This window comes from Loxodonta africana, chromosome 5, assembly GCF_030014295.1.
Source record: "Loxodonta africana isolate mLoxAfr1 chromosome 5, mLoxAfr1.hap2, whole genome shotgun sequence".
NCBI classification, from domain to species: Eukaryota; Metazoa; Chordata; class Mammalia; order Proboscidea; family Elephantidae; genus Loxodonta; species Loxodonta africana.
Genome location: NC_087346.1, coordinates 70768796 through 70793415, shown reverse-complemented (window position 1 = coordinate 70793415; position 24620 = coordinate 70768796). Strand labels below are relative to the sequence as shown.

Genomic DNA, 24620 nt, shown 5'->3' with positions numbered 1-24620 from the left:
GTCAAGGAACCTAAGAATGGAAGCTGAAGAGATAAGGACCTTCCCCCAGAGCAGACACAGAGAGCCTTCCACTAGAGCTAGCACCCTGAATCCAGACAAATCTGTCTTGGGAGAGAGACAGAATGCTCCTTAGAAGCAAGGATGGCGAGACTTCATCTCACATACTTTGGACATGTTATCAGGAGGGCCCAGTTCCTGTAGAAGGACATCTTGCTTGGTAAAAAAGAGGAAGCCCCTCAATGAGATGGTCTGACACAGTGGCTGCAAAAATGGGCTCAAATGTAACAATTGTGAGGATGGGGCAGGACTGGGCAGTGTTTTTGTTCTGTTGCACAAAGGGTCTCTGAGTCAGAACCAACTCAGTGGTACCTAACAACAGCAATAACAGACTTCTAAACTGTGAGAAAATAAATTTCTGTTTATTAATGCCACCCACCTGTTGTATTTCTGTTACAGAAGCACTAGATAAGAAACAAACCAATTCCAAGATTGTCAGATATTTAGAGTCAGGCCAGGCTCAGGCTCATATCAAAAGTGTGCAGTGCAGGTGTATCATATGCACGTACAACTTATGTGAATTTAAGCAGCTTCACTTGGGGAAGAAGGAACAAGAGAACATTGCAATTAAAATAGTAAGTTCAATTCAGTTTGGGTTCTAGTCAAGAAGCACGTGCCCCAGAGAAACTGTGAGGCGGGAGAGGTACTCTCATAGCTTGAAATCTCATTGTGCTTAGTGTGATCACAGTGTTTACAGACAGATGGTTTTCACACAATACGGCCCCTAAACACAAGCCAACTTCCTTATCAGGGCCTTAACTGAAAAAAGGAATGATCAAGGATAACTGAGTGAGTATAAGTGATTTTGTTTTTACCTCAAATGATGACTTCACAACGTAGCTCCCCATGCGAGATAGAACTCCATGGCGCTACAGTTCACACACACCTGGGGAGTCTGTCGTGCAGGTGCATTAGGAAGTGGGCCAGACTGTTTGCTCAGCCCACATTTCACCAGATTTGTAGCTACTGATGCACTCACTCTCTAGCATCAGACTGCAAGGTACCCAATATATTACAAACCTAAAAGTGTCATAAATACCCTGGGCTTGGCCCTTTTTTCAGGGAACAGTCTGAAAAGCATGCCCTCCTCTCTCACCCCATGAGAAGAATGAGCAGAAGATGAATGCAGTTTTTCCCCTAACCTCTTGCGGCAGAGACTTAAGCCCTGGGCATTAAGGCCTGGGAGAGTATCCTGGCTCAACAAATTATCAGCAGCACAAAGGATATGGGAAGAAATTTCAATGACCCCTTGGTAAAATGACACCAAAGTCATATAATAAAATCAAATTTAAAGTTAGTTCTAAGTCAAACAGGAGAGAAACCTAATGAAATTAGAACCAAAGAGACTCTGCACAGGAACATATAGCCAATGGGCTAACTTGAAGGGGGCAAAGTCTGCTGAATGAAAAAAAAAAAAAAAGAAGAAGGTAATAAATGTATAAAAATCAAAGTCCTAAATATACACCTGAATCCTAACCTCAGACCATGGAATAGATTAGCCATATGTTTTACTTCAACCTAGATGATTCCTGTTCAAATCTCTTTATTGATTCAATGCAGAGTTTTGTCTTCACTATAATTCTAAATCCTTTTAGTGTTTTTGCTTTTATGATTTTAAATAGGTTATTTAAATATGACATTTTAAAAACATAATTCAAATAACCTCTCTAGTTGGTAACACAAGCTACACAAAAAACATCTACAGGAGACGGTACCAAGAAGGTCCATTATAGATGTGGAAAATGATACTCCTGGTCAACATTAAAAAAAAAAAAAAAAATCAAAATAGCACAGTCTAATATTGGATATAATTTTCTCATAAAAGTGTAAAAAGGGGATAATCTCTTTTTTAAAAAACTCTTTCAAAAAACTATAAAGGGGGATAAATGTCTTACTCTCTTTTTTAAACATTACATGCACTTAAAAGCATGGAATAATGGTGCAGGGCATAATATTAAGAAAAAAAAATCAAGATGTAAAGCTGTGTGTGTATGTGATATCCCAATTCTTTAAAAATGCATGCATGTTAACATAGTTTATAGAGAAAATGTTCTACGTTCTACTTTGGTGAGTAGCACCTGGAGTCTTAAAAGCTTGTGAGCGGCCATCTAGAATACTCCACTGGCCTCATTCCTTCAGGAGCAAGGAAGAATGAAGAAAACCAAAGATACAAGGGAAAGATTAATCCAAAGGACTAATGGACCACAACTACCACAACCTCCATCAGCCTGAGTCTAGCACAACTAGATGGTACCCAGCTGCCACTACCAACTGCTCTGATAGGTATCACAACAGAAGCTCCTGAACAGAGTTGAAGAAAAACATAAAACAAAATTCTAACTCATAAAAAAAAATCAGACTTACTGGCCTGACAAGACTGGAGAAACCCCGGGAGTGTGGGCCCTGGACACCCTTTTAGCTCAGTAATGAAGTCACTCCTGAGGTTCACCCTTCAGCCAAAGATTAGACAGGCCCAGAAAACAAAATGAGACTAAAGGGGCACACCAGCCCAGAGGCAAGGAGTAGAAGGCAGGAGGGGACAGCAAAACTGGTAATAGGGAACCCAAAGTTAAGAAAGGAGAATGCTGATACGTGAAGTTGTTAACCAATGTCATAAAACAATATGTGTACTAATTTGTACCAATTGTTTAATGAGAAGCTAGAAGCTAGTCCTGTAAACCTGTACCTAAAGTACAAAAAAAAAAAAAAATGCAGGCATGTGCACACATATACATATGAACATACATGTACATATATGGTTCTGATTTCATTTGGTTTCCCTTGCATTTAACTCAGAACTTTGAATTTGATTTTGTTATGACTTTGGTGTCGCTTTACCAAGAGGTCATCTATTTTATGTGTGTGTGTGTGTATATATATGTATGCATATGTATGTGTCTGTGTATGAAGAAAATAAACTTTAATAGTGGTAATATTTGGGTTGCAGAACTATAGATAATTTTAATTTTCTTTTTTACATCCTTCTTAGGTCTTTCAAATATACTTTCTACAGTAAAAATAATAAAAATCAGGGAGAAATTAATTTTAAAAAGTGAATATGGCATGTCACTGGATACTACAGACCCTTATCCACCTTAGTGTAGAGATAAGTCCTCCACAGGATCATAGGGGAAGGGAGAGGGAACTGCTGGCCTCTCATGCAAGAGCAGAACTACACACCATGGTAACTCTCCAAGTCCACTTCTCACTGGAATTTTCTTAGGTACTTTTACAGGAGCATAATGCACTGGCTAAGATACTTGGAAAAAAGTTATTAGTGCCGATGGCATGAAGACTGCTGGCTAGAACATAATTTGAGATGGCAAGATTACAGCATCCCTATCAATCATATACCACGCCTTTCTCCTACAGCCCAGCATGTCACATTTAAAAAGGGGAAGTCACAAATTTATGGAGTACAATTTAAAAAGATATGAACTCTTGAAGTCATTTTATACTGACACAAGATAAAATGGAATTGTCCAAAGAAAAGTAAAGAAGCTATCATGCTCTTTTCCTTTATTTGAAAAGTTAAAACGAGGTACTATCATTTAGCTAAGGAATGTTTATGGAAATTAAAAAAAAAAATTCAGGACATCATTTCATGAGACATAAAATATTAAGCCCCTTTTCAAGGCTCTTCTGTGTGAAGAAGCAAAAGACTGTATACTTAAATTTACATTTCCATTGTTTAACAAAGTCAATAATGTTCATGCAAAGACAGCTTCATAATAGCGTCCTCATTTTATCAGAAAACAAATTGTGAGTAAAATCTGGGATCTGCCTATTTGAAAGTTCTTTCCCTTATTAACAAGCATACAATAAACCAGGGACCCCTGACTGGCAGTATCCTACTTATCCTAAACAGTGAGACAGGGAAAACTTCCTGCTTTCCTGTGCTGCCACCACTGGCACAACACTGCACTAACCTACCTCAGGCTGTCATTTCCTTATACCTGGAACTGAGAGAGCCTGTTTTTGTTGCCTCTGATTCTGCCATGCCGCCCACACTCTATCTTGCAAGGCCACCTCCAGATTACTGTCCCTTAAGCACCACTCTGACCACACCACTCAGAAGATCAAAAACACTTCACTGAAACCTTTTCTCTTATTGTATGAAGTATAAAGTTCTTGCACTGGCACTCAGACTCCAAAATTAGGCCCAAATTTTTTATGCCAACTTATAATAGGGCTATGAACTGTTCACTAGAAATGTACTGTCCTTTTCTGCCTCCTTCCCAACTCTTCTGTCTGGAATAATTCTGATTACAGACTGAACAGTTACTCATTAAGAATTTACTGAAAGAATGTTTTGCTGACTGCAACATTAGCCTCTCAAACCCTGGGCATAGAAATTTTGTAGTTTACTAATAGTTCAGAGGGCTTGAAAAATCTGTAGTGCCTGCCAGGAATTGTCCACTGGACAACTGGAAATTTCTAAGTCCTGTAGAGAATCATCACCTAAAGTAGTTAAGACACATTAGAACAAAGGTAAATTTTTCATTCATAATTATTCATATAACCTGAGCAAAATTTTTAGAAAATCTAAAAATAAAATACAGTAAAGTTGTAACTGTTAAGATATAAGACTGTTAACATGCAAGAGGTAGCAAAGCAGGTAGGCTTAGTGCATGCCAAACACTGAAAAATGTTTGGCTTCTTCATATTAGTCACTGTTTCTCAGCCAGGTTAGAACATTCTCTTACCCGTTATATAAGCAAAGATTTTACCCTGGCCAACTGCACGTAATTTCTAATAATTTTTGCTTAAGGAGAAAAAATAAACATGCAAATATTTAACTTAGATGATAAAGTAATGTTTCCTAGAACAGTGTTGCTAGATGACTTTTGAAATTCCACCAAAGACAGCTATTTCTATTTCTATCACCCACAACAGGACTAGACTACCTCGTATAGAAGAATGAACACGAGCTTTGAGGACTGAGACACCAGGATTTATACCCCAACTCAGAGACTACTATTATATGCAGTCCTGAGAGCACCACATAACTCTTAAGGAGATTCATCTTCCTCAAATGCAAGGTTTTTAAAAATAATTATTCCTATATCTCCGGATTGTGAGGTTTAAAAAAAAATATGGCAAGTGTTAGTATGCTAGTAGTAGTATGCTATACTACTACTGAGTCGGAATCAACTTTATGGCAATGGGTTACGGGTTTTAGTATGCTATATGCTAACATATAACTACTCAATAAATGTTGATTCCTTTCCCTACCTCCCTGAACCACTTTTTAATTGGAGGGTTACTTGAACCCATGTTTCCTCTTTCTCTCAAGAACTCTATTACCCAACTATTCAGAATGGATCCTGTCTTCACTCATCCAGATTTAAAAAGATAATCTGCAGAACTCTACAAATAAATTACCATTCCTCTCCAAAATATTAAACTATCTGTAGCATATTACTGAAATTTTATTCATGCAGTAAAAGATGATGCATTATGTGTGTGTGTATGAGATTTTTGGTACTTTGGACTTAATTACATACCAAAGAAGGGAGGAGATATGTGTACAATTCTGGGAACAAATACCCACAAAACTTTAAAAGTACTAACATTTAAAAAATACTTTAGCAGGGCGGGGCCAAGATGGCGGACTAGGGAGACGCTACCTCGGATCCCTCTCGCAACAAAGACTTGGAAAAACAAGTGAATCAATCAAGTACATAACAATCTACTAACCCTGAACAACAAACACAGATTTAGAGACGGAAAACGAACAAATACGGGGAAGCAGCGATTGTTTTCGGAGCCTGGAGCCAGCGTCCCAGTCAGGTAACCTTTGGTGCCCGATTTAGGGCAGAGCCCAGGGGAGCTGACGGCGCAAACAAGGGGCCCAGCCCTACTGCCCTGAACTCATCCCGGGAAGGGGCCCAGCCGGTTCGCACGGGTGGCGTGACGACGCAGCCGGTGGGAGAAGTCCCTGGGAGGCAGTGACTGGTCTTGGAGCTGGGAGAGCAGCGTCCCAGCCGGGGAACCCTCCCAACGGGCATTTGACTGGGCGCTGTCATGGTGCAAGCACGGACAGCTGCTCCACTCCCCTGAACTAACCCCGGGAGGGGGCCCACCTGGTCCGCGGGGGCGGCACGGCGACAGCTGGCAGGAGGAGAAGTCCCCGGGAGGCAGCGACTGATTTTGGAGCCGGGAGTAAAGCATCCCAGCAGGGGAAACTTCATGCTAGGATTCAGACTGACAGTGGGTCGCTTCAGAGGGCCAGACCCCCGGGGGCAATCTCCACACAGCCAGCACACATAGGCGACACGCCCCGCGGGAATCTCAGATATAATAGTCATTCCAAGCAAGACAAGCAACTCTGGCTATATTCTGAGGTGCTACTCTCCTATCTCTCTGATCCCTCCCCCACCCTTCCCAGGCGGCATCATTAACATTGGAATTGCCTGAGCCAGAGGGAGAACGGCTCCGGCTCTGGCTCCGGCTCCGCGGCGGCTTTGTATTCCCCGCCCCCCCCCTGTTTTTTTTCTTCTTTTGGTCTTTTCCTAACCCACTCTTTCGGCCTGAGAAAAGGAACAACAACAACAACAAAAAAACCCAGGGACCAAAAATCCACCCCTAATTGGACTAAAAACACAGAACCAGCTACAGCCAAGCATATATAATCCAAATCCCAGACTTTCAACCTTACAGGGAACGAGGTGGCAGGTATAACCCAAAGGGAATTCTGATAGGGATCTAACTGCATTTTATTTTAGCGGATTTTCTGGAAAAACTAGTTTCCCAGTGAAGGCTCGGAGACAGCAGTCCATATCAAACCACATAAAGAAGCAGACCATGACAGCTTCTACAACCCCCCAAACAAAAGAATCAAAATCTTTCCCAAATGAAGATACAATCCTGGAATTATCAGATACAGAACATAAAAAACTAATTTTACACAATGCTTCAAGACATCACAAAGGAAATAAGGCAAACTGCAGAAAAAGCCAAGGAACACACTGATAAAACTGTTGAAGAACTCAAAAAGATTGTTCAAGAACATAGTGGAAAAATTAATAAGTTGCAAGAATGCATAGAGAGACAGCATGTAGAAATCCAAAAGATTAACAATAAAATTACAGAATTTGACAACGCAATAGGAAGTCAGAGGAGCAGACTCGAGCAATTAGAATGTAGACTGCGACATCTGGAGGACCAGGGAATCAACACCAACATAGCTGAAAAAAAAATCAGATAAAAGAATTTAAAAAAATGAAGAAACCCTAAGAATCATGTGGGACTCTATCAAGAAGGATAACTTGCGGGTGATTGGAGTCCCAGAACAGGGAGGGAGGACAGAAAACACAGAGAAAACAGTTGAAGATCTCCTGACAGAAAACTTCCCTGACATCATGAAAGATGAAAGAATATCTATCCAAGATGCTCATCGAACCCCATTTAAGACTGATCCAAAAAGAAAAACACCAAGACATATTATCATGAAACTCGCCAAAACCAAAGATAAAGAGAAAAATTTTAAAAGCAGCCAGGGAGAAAAGAAAGGTTTCCTTCAAGGGAGAATCAATAAGTTCAGACTACTCAGCAGAAACCATGCAGGCAAGAAGGGAATGGGACGACATATACAGAGCACTGAAGGAGAAAAACTGCCAGCCAAGGATCATATATCCAGCAAAACTCTCTCTGAAATATGAAGGCGAAATTAAGATATTTACAGATAAACACAAGTTTAGAGAATTTGCAAAAACCAAACCAAAGCTACAAGAAATACTAAAGGATATTGTTTGGTCAGAAAACCAATAATATCAGATACCAGCACAACACAAGGTCACAAAACAGAACGTCCTGATATCAACTCAAATAGGGAAATCACAAAAACAAATTAAGATTAATTAAAAAAAAAAAAAAAAAAACTCATAACAGGGAATCACGGATGTCAATATGTAAAAAATCAAAAAGAGGGACTAAATACAGGAGGCATAGAACTGCCATATGGAGAGGGATACAAGGCGATATAGAACAATACAAGTTAGGTTTTTACTTAGAAAAATAGGGGTAAATAATAAGGTAACCACAAAGAGGTATAACAACTCCATAACTCAAGATAAAAGCCAAGAAAAACGTAACGACTCAACAAACATAAAGTCAAACACTACGAAAACGAGGATCTCACAATTTACTAAGAAAAACGTCTCAGCACAAAAAAGTATGTGGAAAAATGAAAATGTCAACGACACACATAAAAAGGCATCAAAATGACAACACTAAACACTTATTTATCTATAATTACGCTGAATGTAAATGGACTAAATGCACAAATTAAGAGACAGAGAGTCTCGGACTGGATAAAGAAACACGATCCGTCTATATGCTGCCTACAAGAGACACACCTTAGATTTAGAGACACAAACAAACTAAAACTCAAAGGATGGAAAAAAATATATCAAGCAAACAATAAGCAAAAAAGAAGAGGAGTAGCAATATTAATTTCTGACAAAATAGACTTTAGACTTAAATCCGCCACAAAGGATAAAGAAGGACACTACATAATGATAAAAGGGACAATTGATCAGGAAGACATAACCATATTAAATATTTATGCACCCAATGACAGGGCTGCAAGATACATAAATCAAATTTTAACAGAATTGAAAAGTGAGATAGACACCTCCACAATTATAGTAGGAGACTTCAACACACCACTTTTGGAGAAGGACAGGACATCCAGTGAGAAACTCAATAGAGACACGGAAGACCTAATTACAACAATCAACCAACTTGACCTCATTGACTTATACAGAACTCTCCACCCAACTGCTGCAAAGTACACTTTTTTTTCTAGCGCACATGGACCATTCTCTAGAATAGACCACATATTAGGTCATAAAACAAACCTTTGCAGAGTCCAAAACATCAAAATATTACAAAGCATCTTCTCAGACCACAAGGCAATAAAACTAGAGATCAATAACAGAAAAACTAGGGAAAAGAAATCAAATACTTGGAAACTGAACAATACCCTCCTGAAAAAAGACTGGGTTATAGAAGACATCAAGGAGGGAATAAGCAAATTCATAGAATGCAACGAGAATGAAAAGACTTCCTATCAAAACTTCTGGGACACAGCAAAAGCAGTGCTCAGAGGCCAATTTATATCAGTAAATGCACACATACAAAAAGAAGAAAGAGCCAAAATCAGAGAACTGTCCCTACGACTTGAACAAATAGAAAGTGAGCAACAAAAGAATCCATCAGGCACCAGAAGAAAACAAATAATAAAAATTAGAGCTGAACTAAATGAATTAGAGAACAGAAAAACAATTGAAAGAATTAACAAAGCCAAAAGCTGGTTCTTTGAAAAAATTAACAAAATTGAAAAACCATTGGCTAGACTGACTAAAGAAATACAGCAAAGGAAACAAATAACCCGAATAAGAAACGAAAAGGACCACATCACAACAGAACCAACTGAAATTAAAAGAATCATATCAGATTATTACGAAAAATTGTACTCTTAACAGATTTGCAAACCTAGGAGAAATGGATAATTCCTGGAAAAACACTACCTACCTAAACTAACACATTCAGAAGTAGAACAACTAAATAGACCCATAACAAGAAAAAGAGATTGAAACGGTAATCAAAAAACTTCCAAAAAAAAAAGCCCTGGCCCGGACGGCTTCACTGCAGAGTTCTACCAAACTTTCAGAGAAGACTTAACACCACTACTAATGAAGGTATTTCAAAGCATAGAAAATGACAGAATACTACCCAACTCATTCTAGGAAGCCACCATCTCCCTGATACCAAAACCAGGTAAAGACATTACAAAAAAAGAAAATTACAGACCTATATCCCTCATGAACATAGATGCAAAAATCCTCAACAAAATTCTAGCCAACAGAATACAGCAACACATCAAAAAAATAATTCACCCTGATCAAGTGGGATTTATACCAGGTATGCAAGGCTGCTTTAATATCAGAAAAACCATTAATGTAATCCATCACACAAATAAAACAAAAGACAAAAACCACATGATCTTATCAATAGATGCAGAAAAGGCATTTGACAAAGTCCAACACCCATTTATGATAAAAACTCTCACCAAAATAGGAATTGAAGGAAAATTCCTCAACATAATAAAGGGCATCTATGCAAAGCCAACAGCCAATATCACTCTAAATGGAGAGAACCTGAAAGCATTTCCCTTGAGAACGGGAACCAGACAAGGATGCCCTTTATCACCGCTCTTATTCAACATCGTGCTAGAAGTCCTAGCCAGGGCAATTAGGCTAGACAAAGAAATAAAAGGCATCCGGATTGCCAAGGAGGAAGTAAAATTATCTCTATTTGCAGATGACATGATCTTTTACACAGAAAACCCTAAGGAATCCTCCAGAAAACTACTGAAACTAATAGAAGAGTTTGGCAGAGTCTCAGGTTATAAAATAAACATACAAAAATCACCTGGATTCCTCTACATCAACAAAAAGAACACCGAAGAGGAAATAACCAAATCAATACCATTCACAGTAGCCCCCAAGAAGATAAAATACTTAGGAATAAATCTTACCAAGGATGTAAAAGACCTATACAAAGAAAACTACAAAGCTCTACTACAAGAAATTCAAAAGGACATACTTCAGTGGAAAAACATACCTTGCTCATGGATAGGAAGACTTAACATAGTAAAAATGTCTATTCTACCAAAAGCCACCTATACATACAATGCACTTCCGATCCAAATTCCAATGTCATTTTTTAATGTGATAGAGAAACAAATCACCAATTTCATATGGAAGGGAAAGAAGCCTCGGATAAGCAAAGCATTACTGAAAAAGAAGAAGAAAGTGGGAGGCCTCCCTCTACCTGACTTCAGAAGCTATTATACAGCCACAGTAGTCAAAACAGCCTGGTACTGGTACAACAACAGGTATATAGACCAATGGAACAGAATTGAGAACCCAGATATGAATCCATCCACGTATGAGCAGCTGATATTTGACAAAGGACCAGTGTCAGTTAACTGGGGAAAAGACAGTCTTTTTAACAAATGGTGCTGGCATAACTGGATATCCATCTGCAAAAAAATGAAACAGGACCCATACCTCACACCATGCAGAAAAACTAACTCCAAGTGGATCAAAGACCTAAACATAAAGACTAAAACGATAAAGATCATGGAAGAAAAAATAGGGACAACTCTAGGAGCCCTAATACAAGGCATAAACAGAATACAAAACATTACCAAAAATGATGAAGAGAAACCAGATAACTGGGAGCTCCTAAAAATCAAACACCTATGCTCATCTAAAGACTTCACCAAAAGAGCAAAAAGACCACCTACAGACTGGGAAAGAATTTCCAGCTATGACATCTCCGACCAGCACCTGATCTCTAAAATCTACATGATTCTGTCAAAACTCAACCACAAAAAGACAAACAACCCAATCAAGAAGTGGGCAAAGGATATGAACACACACTTCACTAAAGAAGATATTCAGGCAGCTAACTGATACATGAGAAAATGCTCTCGATCATTAGCCATTAGAGAAATGCAAATTAAAACTACAATGAGATTCCATGTCACTCCAACAAGGCTGGCATTAATCCAAAAAACACAAAATAATAAATGTTGGAGAGGCTGCGGAGAGATTGGAACTCTTATACACTGCTGGTGGGAATGTAAAATGGTACAACCACTTGGAAATGTATCTGGCGTTATCTTAAACAGTTAGAAATAGAACTACCATACAACCCAAAAATCCCACTCCTCGGAATATACCCTAGAGATACAAGAGCCTTCACACAAACAGATATATGCACACCCATGTTTATTGCAGCTCTGTTTATAATAGCAAAAAGCTGGAAGCAACCAAGGTGTCCATCAACGAATGAATGGGTAAATAAATTGTGGTATATTCACACAATGGAATACTGCGCATCGATAAGAACAGTGACGAATCTGTGAAACATTTCATAACATGGAGGAACCTGGAAGGCATTATGCTGAGCGAAATTAGTCAGAGGCAAAAGGACAAATATTGTATAAGACCACTATTATAAGATCTTGAGAAATAGTAAAAACTGAGAAGAACACATACTTTTGTGGTTACGAGGGGGGGAGGGAGGGAGGGAGGGAGAGGGTTTTTTATTGATTAATTAGCAGATAAGAACTGCTTTAGGTGAAGGGAAAGACAATACTCAATACATGGAAGGTCAGCTCAACTGGACTGGACCAAAAGCAAAGAAGTTTCCGGGCTAAAATGAATGCTTCAAAGGTCAGCGGAGCAAGGGCGGGGGTTCGGGGACCATGGTTTAAGGGGACTTCTAAGTCAATTGGCAAAATAATTCTATTATGAAAACATTCTGCATCCCACTTTGAAATGTGACATCTGGGGTCTTAAATGCTGACAAGCGGCCATCTAAGATGCATCAATTGGTCTCAACCCACCTGGAGCAAAGGAGAATGAAGAACACCAAGGTCACACGACAACTAAGTGCCCAAGAGACAGAAAGGGCCACATGATCTAGAGACCTACATCATCCTGAGACCTGAAGAACTAGTTGGTGCCTAGGCGGCCACAATCGATGACTGCCCTGACAGGGAGCACAACAGAGAACCCCTGAGGGAGCAGGAGAACAGTGGGATGCAGACCCCAAATTCTCACAAAAAGACCATACTTAATGGTCTGACTGAGACTAGAGGAATCCCGGTGGTCATGGTCCCCAAACCTTCTGTTGGCCCAGGACAGGAACCATTCCCGAAGACAACTCATCAGACATGGAAGGGACTGGACAGTGGGTAGGAGAGAGATGCTGATGAAGAGTGAGCTATTTGTATCAGGTGGACACTTGAGACTGTGTTGGCATCTCCTGTCTGGAGGGGGGATGGGAGGATAGAGAGAGTGGGAAGCTGGCAAAATTGTCACGAAAGGAGAGACTGGAAGGGCTGACTCATTAGGGGGAGAGCAAGTGGGAGTATGGAGTAAGATGTATGTAAACTTATACATGACAGACTGACTTGATTTGTAAACGTTCACTTGAAGCTCAATAAAAGTTAATAAAAAAAATACTTTATATCTATTTTTTTGGTCATATTATTAGAAAATACCACCTCTTTAATAGATTCTATTTTATGATAGGTGAGTTCAGTAATTAAAGCTACTGCTTAGCACATAAAATAAAGGAAAATATATACTCTCAGGAACAACAGCAGGCTATCACAGATGGCTTAGTAGTAAGGGCAAAGCAGGCCCTCTAGACTACAGGGTCACTATGAGTCAGAACTGACTCGACGGCACTGGATTTGGTTTGGTTTTTAGTTCAAAACCATCAGTTATAATCTGAAAGGGAACCTATTTCCAAATGCTAAAAAGCACAGAGCTCTAACTTTGAATGAGGTTTTCTGTAATCACAATGAACATTTAAAAAAAAGCGCTTACGATATAGCAGTTATTGTCCCTAAATACTTTTAATATATAAATATATATAATCCTCTTTATGAGCTTATGAGATAGGTACCATTTTCTATAAAGAAACAGAAGCTTAAAGGAGTAGGTAACTTACACAAGTCACATAGCTAGGAGGTGGCAGAGCTGAGATACAAAGCCAGGCAGTCTAATTCCATACTCTTAACCATGACGTTAGTGGTTCTCATCCCTGACTCATTGTCCCCATTTAATAGCATATATTTTTTAGAACCATTTTACTATCCTGAAATAAGAATCAGATTATATAATCTATCCATAAAAAGGTTACTATAATGCTTTAAGTATAATATATGAAAAATAAAAATAATTTATGTAACATGTATATTTCACTATAAAAACAATTTATAAAACTATGATTTTAATTAGAAATGTTCAGGCACAACTACACTAGGAGACAAAAAACGTATGCTTAGAAATTTCCAGAATGCCCTAGAGGGCAGTATCACCCTAATGGAGAATCACCGCACTATTGTACACTGACTTTCTGCTGTCTTACAGGCTCTTTTTGTCCGAGTTGTGTTCTCTCATTTTTTTCTTATTGAGATCACTCCTTACTTTTACAAATAAAATTATAAGATTTGTACAACCTCATTAAAGACACTGTATTCCTTAATTTCCAAGAATGAGTTTCAGCCACAAATAGTTTTATAAATGGAAAACTTCTCAATAAGGATACAGAGCATAACTTTGCTCAGTAAAGAAATCAGTGTCAATTAAACCTGGTCCCAACTACCAGGTAATTGCCAATTAGCTTCTTACCACTTATTTTAGGTGCAATGGCAGATGATACGCTTTTATCTTTTTAGAGCTCTACAGCTTTCCTCATTTAGCAACTATGTTCCTTGTGGGAGGATCAGACTTTCAGAAGCACTCACAGAATTAGTTATAAAAACCGATCAACACCTCACAGTATCCAGTATACAAACAGTTAGAGATAACTCCCCTCCATCCACCCATCCATCCATTCATGAAAATATAAAGGAGGGAGCCAAACCAAATCCCTTTCAAGCGCAGACCTGTTCTTTGGGACGCAGGCAGCTCACTGGCATCAGGCAGTGTACCTGTTGTTCCAGGAGGCAGTGCATAAGCTGAAGATGATGGTGGAGCTCCTGGTCCGCCATGCTGGAAGGATGCTCCAGAGGAAGGGGGAGGAGGGAAAGAAGCAGCAGGGCTGGAGGTAGGTGGAGAGGCCTGGTGCTGTGCTGCATATAGCTGAGACTGCCCAGAATAGGAAGAAGCAGAAGATATGTAAGGGGTGTTAGGGTAAGCGTTTGAAGCAGGAGGAGCGACAGGCTGCTGAGGTCGATACATTGCTGACCCCCCTGTTCCGAACGAATACTGCTGGGCTGGTTGATAAGCTACACCGAGGAGAAGAAACAGAAATTTTAATTAGTTACAAGTTTATTCAAGTGCAACAAAAACCCAAGAAGTTATCTCATTCTATGGAAATTATTTTTAATCATTCTTCTGATAACAACAAGCTATAACCAAAAGCTAATACTTATGTTTTTGATGGTTCAGTGCCCTAAATACGCTTAGTCTCATTAGGTCCAATATTTGAAAACCATCATCCCCAGGGTTGCTCTGGCTGTGAAAGTCTTTGAATCATCAGACTCAAGAACTGTAAGACTAATCCTCTGAGATTTTCCTGTTCCTGGAAAAAAAACTATAGTGATACCTACTAGCCACCAGATGGAACAATGCTGGCATTACACACCCAAAGCACTCCCTTTACAGTAAAGAGATTCTGTTTGGCTGCGGCTCGAAGCCTCGTCTCCATAAAAACTATATGAGCACTATTATCATAAGCCAAGTATCTTCTCCAACAACTAGCAGAATCACCAGTTACTCAAATTCTGAGTTTGAGCACAGTTCTGAACCAAGAGTCAACCCTCTATGATCCCTGACAAAACAATTACTGTATTAGACATACTATACGTAGCTGGAAACTCTGGTGGCACAGTGGTTAACAGTTCAGCTGCTAACCAAAAGGTCGGCAGTTTGAATCTACCAGATGCTCTTTGGAAAGTCTATGGGGCAGTTCTATGCTGTCCTGTAGGGTTGCTATGAGTTGGAATCGACTTGATGGCAATGGGTTTGCATTTTTTTTTTTAATATGTTGTTTGGTCAGTAAACAATCAGGCAGCAACTAATTTTTTAATGCAAAGGCCTGAACCCAGATTAAAAAACCCAGCTGCCATCAAATTAATTCTGACACATGGCAACCCCATGTGTTTCAGATTAGAACTGTGCTCCACAGGGTTTTCAATGGCTGTGATTTTTCAGAAGTACTGTAGATCACCAGGCTTTTCTTCCAAGGCACCCCTGAGGAGATTCGAATGGCCAAACTTTCAGTTAGTAGGCGAGCACTTAACCATTTGCACCACCCAGGGACTCTGAATTCAGATTAGAGAGATCATAATACCATTGCATCCTGTGTGACCAGGGTGGGTATGAACCTCTAGAGCGAATTCAGTAGAACTGTACTGTTTCCTATCAGTACTTTGAAGACAGAACCTTCACATTAAGCACATGAGCAAGAGGTTCCACCAAATCTGTATCCATGTTAAGTAAGAATGTCCACTGTAGCACAAAACATGCTAGTTTGGATTAGCTCTCACTAGGCAGTGGCCTCTTGTTTATTTAGACATAACATTTTCCCCTCTGAGGGCTTTTTATTACCTCTCCATTTAAACTTCAAAATAGTGATCATTTCTTACTTTCCAAGTGAATACGTTATTTAAAAAAAAAAAAAAGCCCTCTAAGAGCATTTTTTCCAAAACTGGTTTTGTGTCATCTTTCCTGAACAAAAAGAATATGTACTAAATAATTTCAAAAATTCTGCTTTTTAATACCAAAATCATAGGACAACTGACACTCTTTAATAGGTCTTAGCAATGACCCAAGAACAAGAACCAATTGTTCTGAACAGACTGACTCAGGGCACTGCATCTTATTAGCATGTTGATTAGGCCACCTCTTTGGGAAACCATGTTTCACTATAGCAGAGTCCTATACAGAATGGTTCTTACTTGTCAAATCTGATCTGACCAAGGATTTAGAGCTTCAAAGTAAACGCTCGCTACGTTAGATCAGACCTGCTGCTCTGAAAGGACTTCAGGGTCACGCTACTTACGCTGTGGCTGTGGATAAGGCGGTACCTGGGTGTGCATATGACCTGGAGATGTGGGTAGCTGAGCGGCAGTATTTGGATTAACATTTCCATGCATTATGAAACCTGGAGGTGGAGGATTTTCTCCCTAGGAAATGAGAATATAGTAAGAAGGAGGATTACATTTGGAATCAGAAACTTTACCAGACGGGCTTATAATTTTCTAAATGGAGTTCTTACGTTTATTTAAAAAAAAAAAAAAACTTTATTGCATTCTGCACATTCTGTCTTCTTTAGAACACCACACTGCCTGAGCAACACATTCTGAGTGGTTTTAAACATCAGACAGGTCCAAAGTAATAATTGCAGTGAATGGCAATGGATGCTAACAGCCTCATAAGATAGAGTATCAATGATATTCCTAAGTCACCAGGGTTTTCCATCTATAATAAATCCCATCCACTACTCCATACTCTGAAAACATAAATACAAATGCCATAAAGGGAACTTCGGCTTCTCTTCAATTTATGCAGCGCACACACACACACACACACACACACACACGCACACACAAAAAGCCACGTTCGGTGAAATCAGACTTTTAAACCACTGTTAGAATCTTGGTTGATGCTTTTCTAGCTCAAGTCAATTTAGAACTGCAAAAGGAGAAAGAGGGATAAGGAAATAAATTAATTGTGCTAAAAACGGCTTCTTGCATCCTAAAAGCATTAAAATGCAATAAGCTGGCAGAATTGGAGAAAGGGAATTTAAGGAAGGACGGTTAGTGAATATATACCTATATATAAGTGAGCAGAATTCTGCTCAAAGAGGAATAATGAAGGATATACCTGTGTGTCAGAGGGAGAGGCTGCAGGTGGATGGCTGGGAAGGGCAGTAGGAGTTTTGTTACTCCAGGTAGTGACAGTAGGGGCAATTCTAACCTGAATTGAACAAAGAAATACCAATCACAGAAAATAAAAAATGAAAACGTTAAAAGAAGGAAGAAAAAAAAAAAAACCTAAAAGGTATTAGTTGCCAGATGCAAAGCAAAAAATAAGAGCAACAAGAAAGCATACATTCGTCAAGTGATTGCATTCAGGGTAGCTGGAATTTCCAAAGAAAAACATATACTCACAACCAAAAGGAAGGAAGGCAGTAAGTGAAAAATAAGTATGAAAACTTAAATCAAAGCACAAAGAACAATGCCATTCAAATGTCAAGAATAAGGGGGGAAGCTAGGTTCTATAAGTAGGGGAGAAAAGAATACATTCTGGAAAAAAAGATAATTGAGTAAACTGATTTTTAAAGCATTAATAGTATGCATGCTATCATTAGATCTGTAAACATACTGTTATAAGATGTTCCCTTTTCTGGATTTCATTAGAGCCACAAAAATCACATTAGTCTCATCTGAGGCTTAAAAATCATACAATCTGATAACATTAAAGCTGAAAGGGCATAAAGCATTATCCAGTCTAATCCCCACGCTGTACCACTGAGAAAACCAAGGCCTACAGAAGCAAAGGGGCTTGCGAAGGACCATACAACTCATTGAACTGATACCAGGTCTCCTGATTCCTAAGGCAGTGTTTTGTACATCACACCATGTGACTTGCCCTAGAGTCCAGTAGTTTTTAAGTTTTTTAAAAAAAATACTTTTGTCAAGTAAATCTTTGTTAAAACTCTTATAAAACAGATAAATGTGTTGGTTGAAGTGGGGGTGGAGCTCTTACTAATCTGGCCTCATTTAACCCCTCTACCCATCTATAAACACAGTTTTAAAATCATGAGCCACTGTCTTCATTCATTCAACATATAATTCAACATATTCTTGACGTTAATCAAGAAAATCACTATTTATGATTTATTTTTCTTTTTTAATATGAGTTTGATAAGTCAAAGTATAACAAAAGTCTTCTAATGTTTTTACCTTTTTCCAGAAAGACAGATAAAACCCAAGCACATAGTGAATATTCTCTGCTGGTAGAGATGTAGAAAATGCCTTGCTTCAGTACCCTGACAGACAGTGTGGGCTAACACAAGGTACTTGGAGGGTCTAATCCCAACTTGGCTCCTAACAGACATGCAACACTGAGAAATTCAAGCTCCGTGTCTTAAAACTCTGGTTGGCATGTGACCTCTGTACTTCTAAATTTTTCTGTCCAAGATATTATGTGTCCCACTTACTATGTCATAGACTTTTTAACTCTAGTTGTAAGCTCCATGGGAGCAGGGGGGCATTTGGTCTATTTTGTTCTCCACTGTACCCTCAATAGCTAGAGTTCAGGCATTCACAGTAGGCTTTCAACAAATATTTGTCAAATGAATGAAAAAATTACAGAATCTTTTAGATAAGTTACATTTGAATGTAATCTACCCAGATTAAGTATCAATCAAAAGTACAACAGACATAATTTTTTTTCCCATGATTTTATATTTACTTTTGTTACCATCAGTTGTAAAAAGACCCCTCCAATCCTATCAGCAATTTGTTCTATTTTACAATAGGCAGATTATCTCTTTACTATGTTATGAAAAATACTTTTCATTTTAGAACATGAAGGTTATCTACTGGTTTCTAAATGAAATACTGAAAGATAATAAGAGGCCACACTTCATGCCACTTAACTTTTGGTAATTTTAGTACATGAAAACATTTTTTCTGCACTATTTTCTTCAACAGGGGCAGGTATTTCTAAAAATTTTTTCATTAAAATTGATTTTTTAAAAGGGTCTTAATTTTCAAAGTCCTGAATCCATAAACAGTTTAAAAACAAAACAAAATGTTTTAAAGATCAACATTTCTGGGTGGCAACCTTCCTTTCTTTTTACTTGTCTATACCTTCTCAATTATGGACAGTGAATACATGTTACTTTTATAATTTGGGAAAATGCTTTTTAAAAACCATAATTATGGGTACTATTAACACAGAGTAAAACCCTCCAATTTTCTGCAAAGACACTTATGTAAGAGTATGTATATTACAATACCACAGCAGAAACTAATAAATTCAAGAGCCTAGAGAAAATAACAGATTGACAATGACATAATAAATACCAATAACCTCTTTATTTATTGCTGTAACTTGCTTTTTATCAATCCCCATGACCTACAACTTCATAAGCCTTGGGTCAATTTCTTCTCTCTAACACCCAAAGACAAGATTTGTACACTGGAAACTATTGTTCTGTTACAGAAGACACACTAAACGTATGTTAATGATTTAGAGAAAAGAATAACCAAACAAGACTGTTTTCTAAAAACATTTTATAAAATTAACTAAATCACCCACAAGACTGTTTCTGTTATTTACTTACTGCCTGTTAGATCAATCATATTGTAGATGTTTCAAGAATATATGTACAAGGGAAGATTAAGTGATGGAAAAATAAGGCAAAATCTCCGTAGTTAAAAATTACTTTATATTTAAGATCTAATTTGCATGACCAGATTAAAGGGATGATTTAGAAAGGTAGATCATAAATACTACTTTTAAGAATCTAGAAAGTACGACTACTAAAACAATACGATATCTAGCTTTCGGCCTATCAGAGAAGGACTCCTGCCCAACAAACTAAAACCATTGCTTTCAATGTCATTGTTAGGTGCTGTCAAGTCGGTTCCGACTCATAGCGTCACTATGTACAACAGAACACAATGTTTTCCAGTCCTGCGCCATCCTTACAATTGTTGAATAGAAATACACAAACGTGCCCACTTCACCTGGACCAGGTCACTCACATGGGGATAATATTGTTGAGCTGGAACTCTTGGCATCTGTGTGTGGCCTACAGCTGGTCCAGGCCTGCCCTTGGGCAGCTGGTGCCTCTCATAAGGAATTTTGGGCGTTTCATGTCTTGGTATGGGCTCTGCTTGTGCTCTACAAAGTCTGTCACGAAGCTGAACAATATTTGCCTATAAAGAAGCAGTAGAAGAAAACAAAGCAAATTGTTACAGTTCACCTAACTATATGACAGCGTGATGGTTTTCTTAAAGTAAAACCAAGAGACCATTCAAAAGACCCCATTTTGTTCTTATACTCACATTCGTGGTTACAAATATTCAAGAAAGACCTCAAAGGTCCATGACATTGAGCAATTTGTAATTTAACTGAGGCAGAAATTTGAATTATGTCCACTGCACAGTTAGCATGCAAGGTCAATGCTTTCTACTGTTTTCTTGTGCTTTGAATAATGCTTACAAAACACACAAGTAATTAAAAAACAAAAACACAGCTTTCTTTTTAGATCCCAAAAGAGAGTCACCTGCTAAAGATTGTGATGGAAGAAAATGGTTATCTACGACAGAGATGGAATTAAAAAAGAGATGTTTGAAATAAAAGAGTAAGATGTTAAACTCAGGGTAGCTTATACAGATGTAGAGTTAAATATGAGTTGGCCATATATATTTATATATATATATATGTTCTAAGCATCATCTAAAAACAACGAAAGCAATGTGATAAAATGTTTCAGCAAGAGTTGACTTTAATATCTTAAAATTTTTTCTATTGCTACAAATTCCTTAAATGTTTAAAGGGTCTGTAAAAAAGACAACAAATCACAGCAGACTGATGGCAGAAGCAGATACGTAAATCCAGCTGTCCTCTACTAACCCAGACATTAAACAGACTTGCAAAAATGTAAAACACTGCACACTTCTCACTATTTTTTGTTTTTTTTTTGAAAATACAGTTTTTCATAAAAATATTACATTAACATATTTTCTTAGTCATCTACTGCTGCTATAACAGAAATACCAAAAGTAGACGGCTTTAACAAACAGAAGTTTATTCTCTCACAGCCTAGTAGGCTAGAAGTCCAAATTCAGGGCATCCACTCCAGGGGAAGGCTTTCTCTGTCAGCTCTAGAGGAAGGTTATTGTCATCAATCTTCCCCGCAACCAGGAGCCTCTCCATACAGGAAACCCAGGTCCAAAAGACTCACTCTGCTCCCAGTGCTACTTTCTTGGTGGTATGAAGTCCCCCACTTTGTGCTCACTTCCCTTTCCTTTTATCTCTTGTAAGAAAAAAAAAAAAAAAATTTTTTTTTTCTTTTTTTAAGATAAAAAATGGTGCAGACCATACACCCCAGGGAAACTCCCTTTACATTGGATCAGGGATGTGACCTTAGTAAGGGTGTTACAACCCTACCCTAATCCTCTTTAACATAAAATTACAATCACAAAATGGAGGACAGCCACACAATACTGGGAACCATGGCCTAACTAAGCTGACGCGTATTTTGGGGGGGACACAATTCAATCCATGACACATATAATTGGTTTATTATTGCTATCTTTAAAATGAATTAATAAATTCTTATTTAAAATTTCAAAAAAAAAGTTTGAAGGGTCATTTAAACTTTTTAGGTATACTTTCCAGCCTTTCATGGAGGAAAATTACACACTAGAGTCCAAAGAAAAGCACGAATAATAATATACAGAAAAACGTATATGGTTACAAAAAAGTGGTACTAAAAATAAGGGTTAGAGGTTCTTAAGGTGTTAAGATAAAGGGTCTCATAATATTTTTTTTATCTGAATATAATAATGAAACCTTATTAGGAAAAAAGTCTTAAAAAACCACTATGCTAACATAAACAAAAAGACCATGTTTCTATCCTACCTAGGATTCTTATCAGCAATTTAGAAAGATACAAGCTGAATTCAACAGCTAAATGTACACAAAACCAATTAGACAGCCATACCTCCATAGCCCTGGAGCATGTAAGTATTTTTACTCAAGGTTTAGATAGAATTGACAGAAAATAAAATTTATTGATAATTCTCTAGAACTGACAAAACACTGAAAACATGTGACTAAAATAAGTCTATTAAAAACAGGATAAAGCTAATATGAAAAATAATGGAACAAGAAATACATGCAAGGTTCAAAAGCAAGACACAAAATACACTGACCAGATGTAAATATCATACTTGTAGAAAAGTCTCCACAACTCCTAGCCATGCTCCATTGCTGGGGTTAGGTTTCCCTCTTCTGGGTGCTCCCACAGTACTACTACCTCTGTCATAGTCATTATCACACACTTGGATTTCCCAGGTTTACTTGTCTATAGCCATCTTGTGTTTGTAAGCCCCCTGAGGGCAAGGATCTTGGCAATCTTTTACTCATTGCTATATGCCCAGCCACTTGTTGAAATGAATTAAATTGAAATAAATATCATGAAAAAGTCTGAGTTTCATCATACACTAAATAAGTACAACAAATTAGGAGTGAAATGTAGTTCCCTCTGCACTGAATACTTTAAAAACATACTTGCCCACAGACAGTATCATACTTAAATGGCATATACGATGAATTTCTTCATTTACGCCTGGGCTGACACGTGGCAATTTAAAAATCACACCATGCAACACAACCCCATGTGTTCAATCAACATTTACAGCTTTTCAACATAAATAATTCCTGCAACAAACCATAGATGCAGAAACTGCATCTGGCTTAAGAAACAAAAAGCTGTCTTTTTTTTTAATCATTTATTTTCCTCAAACACTATGCTCCTTTAGTAAACAGTGATCTATTATATTGCAATAACAACCTAACTCTCCGGGTACATCTAAAATGATCGTTGAGGAACTGTCAATAACATTCACCTAGAGTTAAAAAAGGTGACAGAAATTCAACTGCTCCAAAACATTCCTCCAACTAGTATGTTCATGTCTAACACCAAGTGCTATCTATGGGACTCATACATTAAAATAAAGAAGAAAAACTGTCAGTTCTAATTACCTGGTTGGTGTTTTCTGGAAGAAAAGCCAGGGCTGCAGCAATACTGCCCTGGGCTGCTAACAAACTGGCATACTGACTCATCTTCTCAGCCAAAAGTACACCTACAGTATTAGCGTCCATGGTTTGAGTGAGTTGTACAGCTTTTCGCAGGATGACAACTTTCTCGATCAGATCCTAAATGAGGAAAAAAAAAAGATTGTCAGAAACAGATAGATATCGAGGCCATGTACATAAAGCAGGAAAAGCTAAAATGAGGAGTTCCTAAAACTTTCCAAAACCTACTAAAAGTACAGTAATTACAACAAAAGGGCAAACAATCCAATTAAAAACATGAGCAAAGGACTTGAACAGATATTTCTCCAAACAAGATGTACAAATGCCCAGTAAGAACAGGAAAAGATTTTCAACATCATTAGTCATTAGGGAAATCACAAATCAGAAAATCAAAACAGAACACAGCATATCAAAACCACAACAAGATACCACCTCACCACCTCTCAGAAACCGAAAACCCAAACCCACTGCTGTCGAGTCAATTCCGACTCATAGCGACCCTATAGGACAGAATGGAACTGCCCCATACGTTTTCCAAGGAGCTGCTGATGGATTTGAACTGTTAAACTTTTGGTTAGCAGCTATGCCCTTAACCACTGTGGCACCAGGGACCCTAGCCCCATCTAGGATGGCTATTATCCAAAAATTAATGAAATAAAGGGAAAACAACAAGTGTTGGCAGTGATGGGGAGAAATTGGAACCCTAGTGTATTGCTGGTAGGAATATAGAATGGGGCAGCCACTACAGAAAACATTTTGGTGGTTCCTCAAAAAGTTAAACATAGAGGGCAAGGATGAGAAGGCAGGAGGGGACAGGAAGGGTGGACAAATGGAAATGTGGAACCTAAGGTTGAGAAGGGGAGAATGTTGACACATTGCAGGGTTGGCAAGCAATGTCACAAAACAATAGGCATATTAACTCTTTAATGGGAAACTATTTTGCTCTGTAAACCTTCATTCAAAGCACAATTAAAAAAAAAAAAAGGAAAAAATGGGGCTGTGTATGAGGGTGAATTTCTAAAAAAAATTAAGCATAGAATTACCATATATCCCAGCAATTCTACTCCTAGGCATATACCCAAAATAACTGAGAGCGGGGGCTCAAAGACATACTGCTACATTGAAGTTCACTGCAGCATAATTCACAATAGTTAAGACATAGAAACAACTCAAATGCCC

General features: G+C 38.2%; 1 protein-coding gene across 20 annotated transcripts in view; it reads right to left on the bottom strand.

Annotated features, from left to right (window-relative positions):
* The window catches only part of SEC31A (SEC31 homolog A, COPII coat complex component), an 83196-nt gene that overhangs the window by 12004 nt on the left and 46572 nt on the right, over positions 1-24620 (bottom strand). For 10 of the 20 annotated variants that reach the window (XM_010594099.3, XM_023553312.2, XM_023553314.2 and 7 more), the window contains 5 exons: positions 23388-23561; positions 20378-20551; positions 17484-17576; positions 16660-16783; positions 14540-14881 (listed from right to left, as the gene is read on the bottom strand). In XM_010594099.3, the coding sequence (XP_010592401.1) occupies positions 14540-14881; positions 16660-16783; positions 17484-17576; positions 20378-20551; positions 23388-23561 (907 nt within the window). The remainder of the gene's footprint in view (positions 1-14539; positions 14882-16659; positions 16784-17483; positions 17577-20377; positions 20552-23387; positions 23562-24620) is intronic. The other 10 variants (XM_010594105.3, XM_010594106.3, XM_064285655.1 and 7 more) reach the window with 5 other exon arrangements.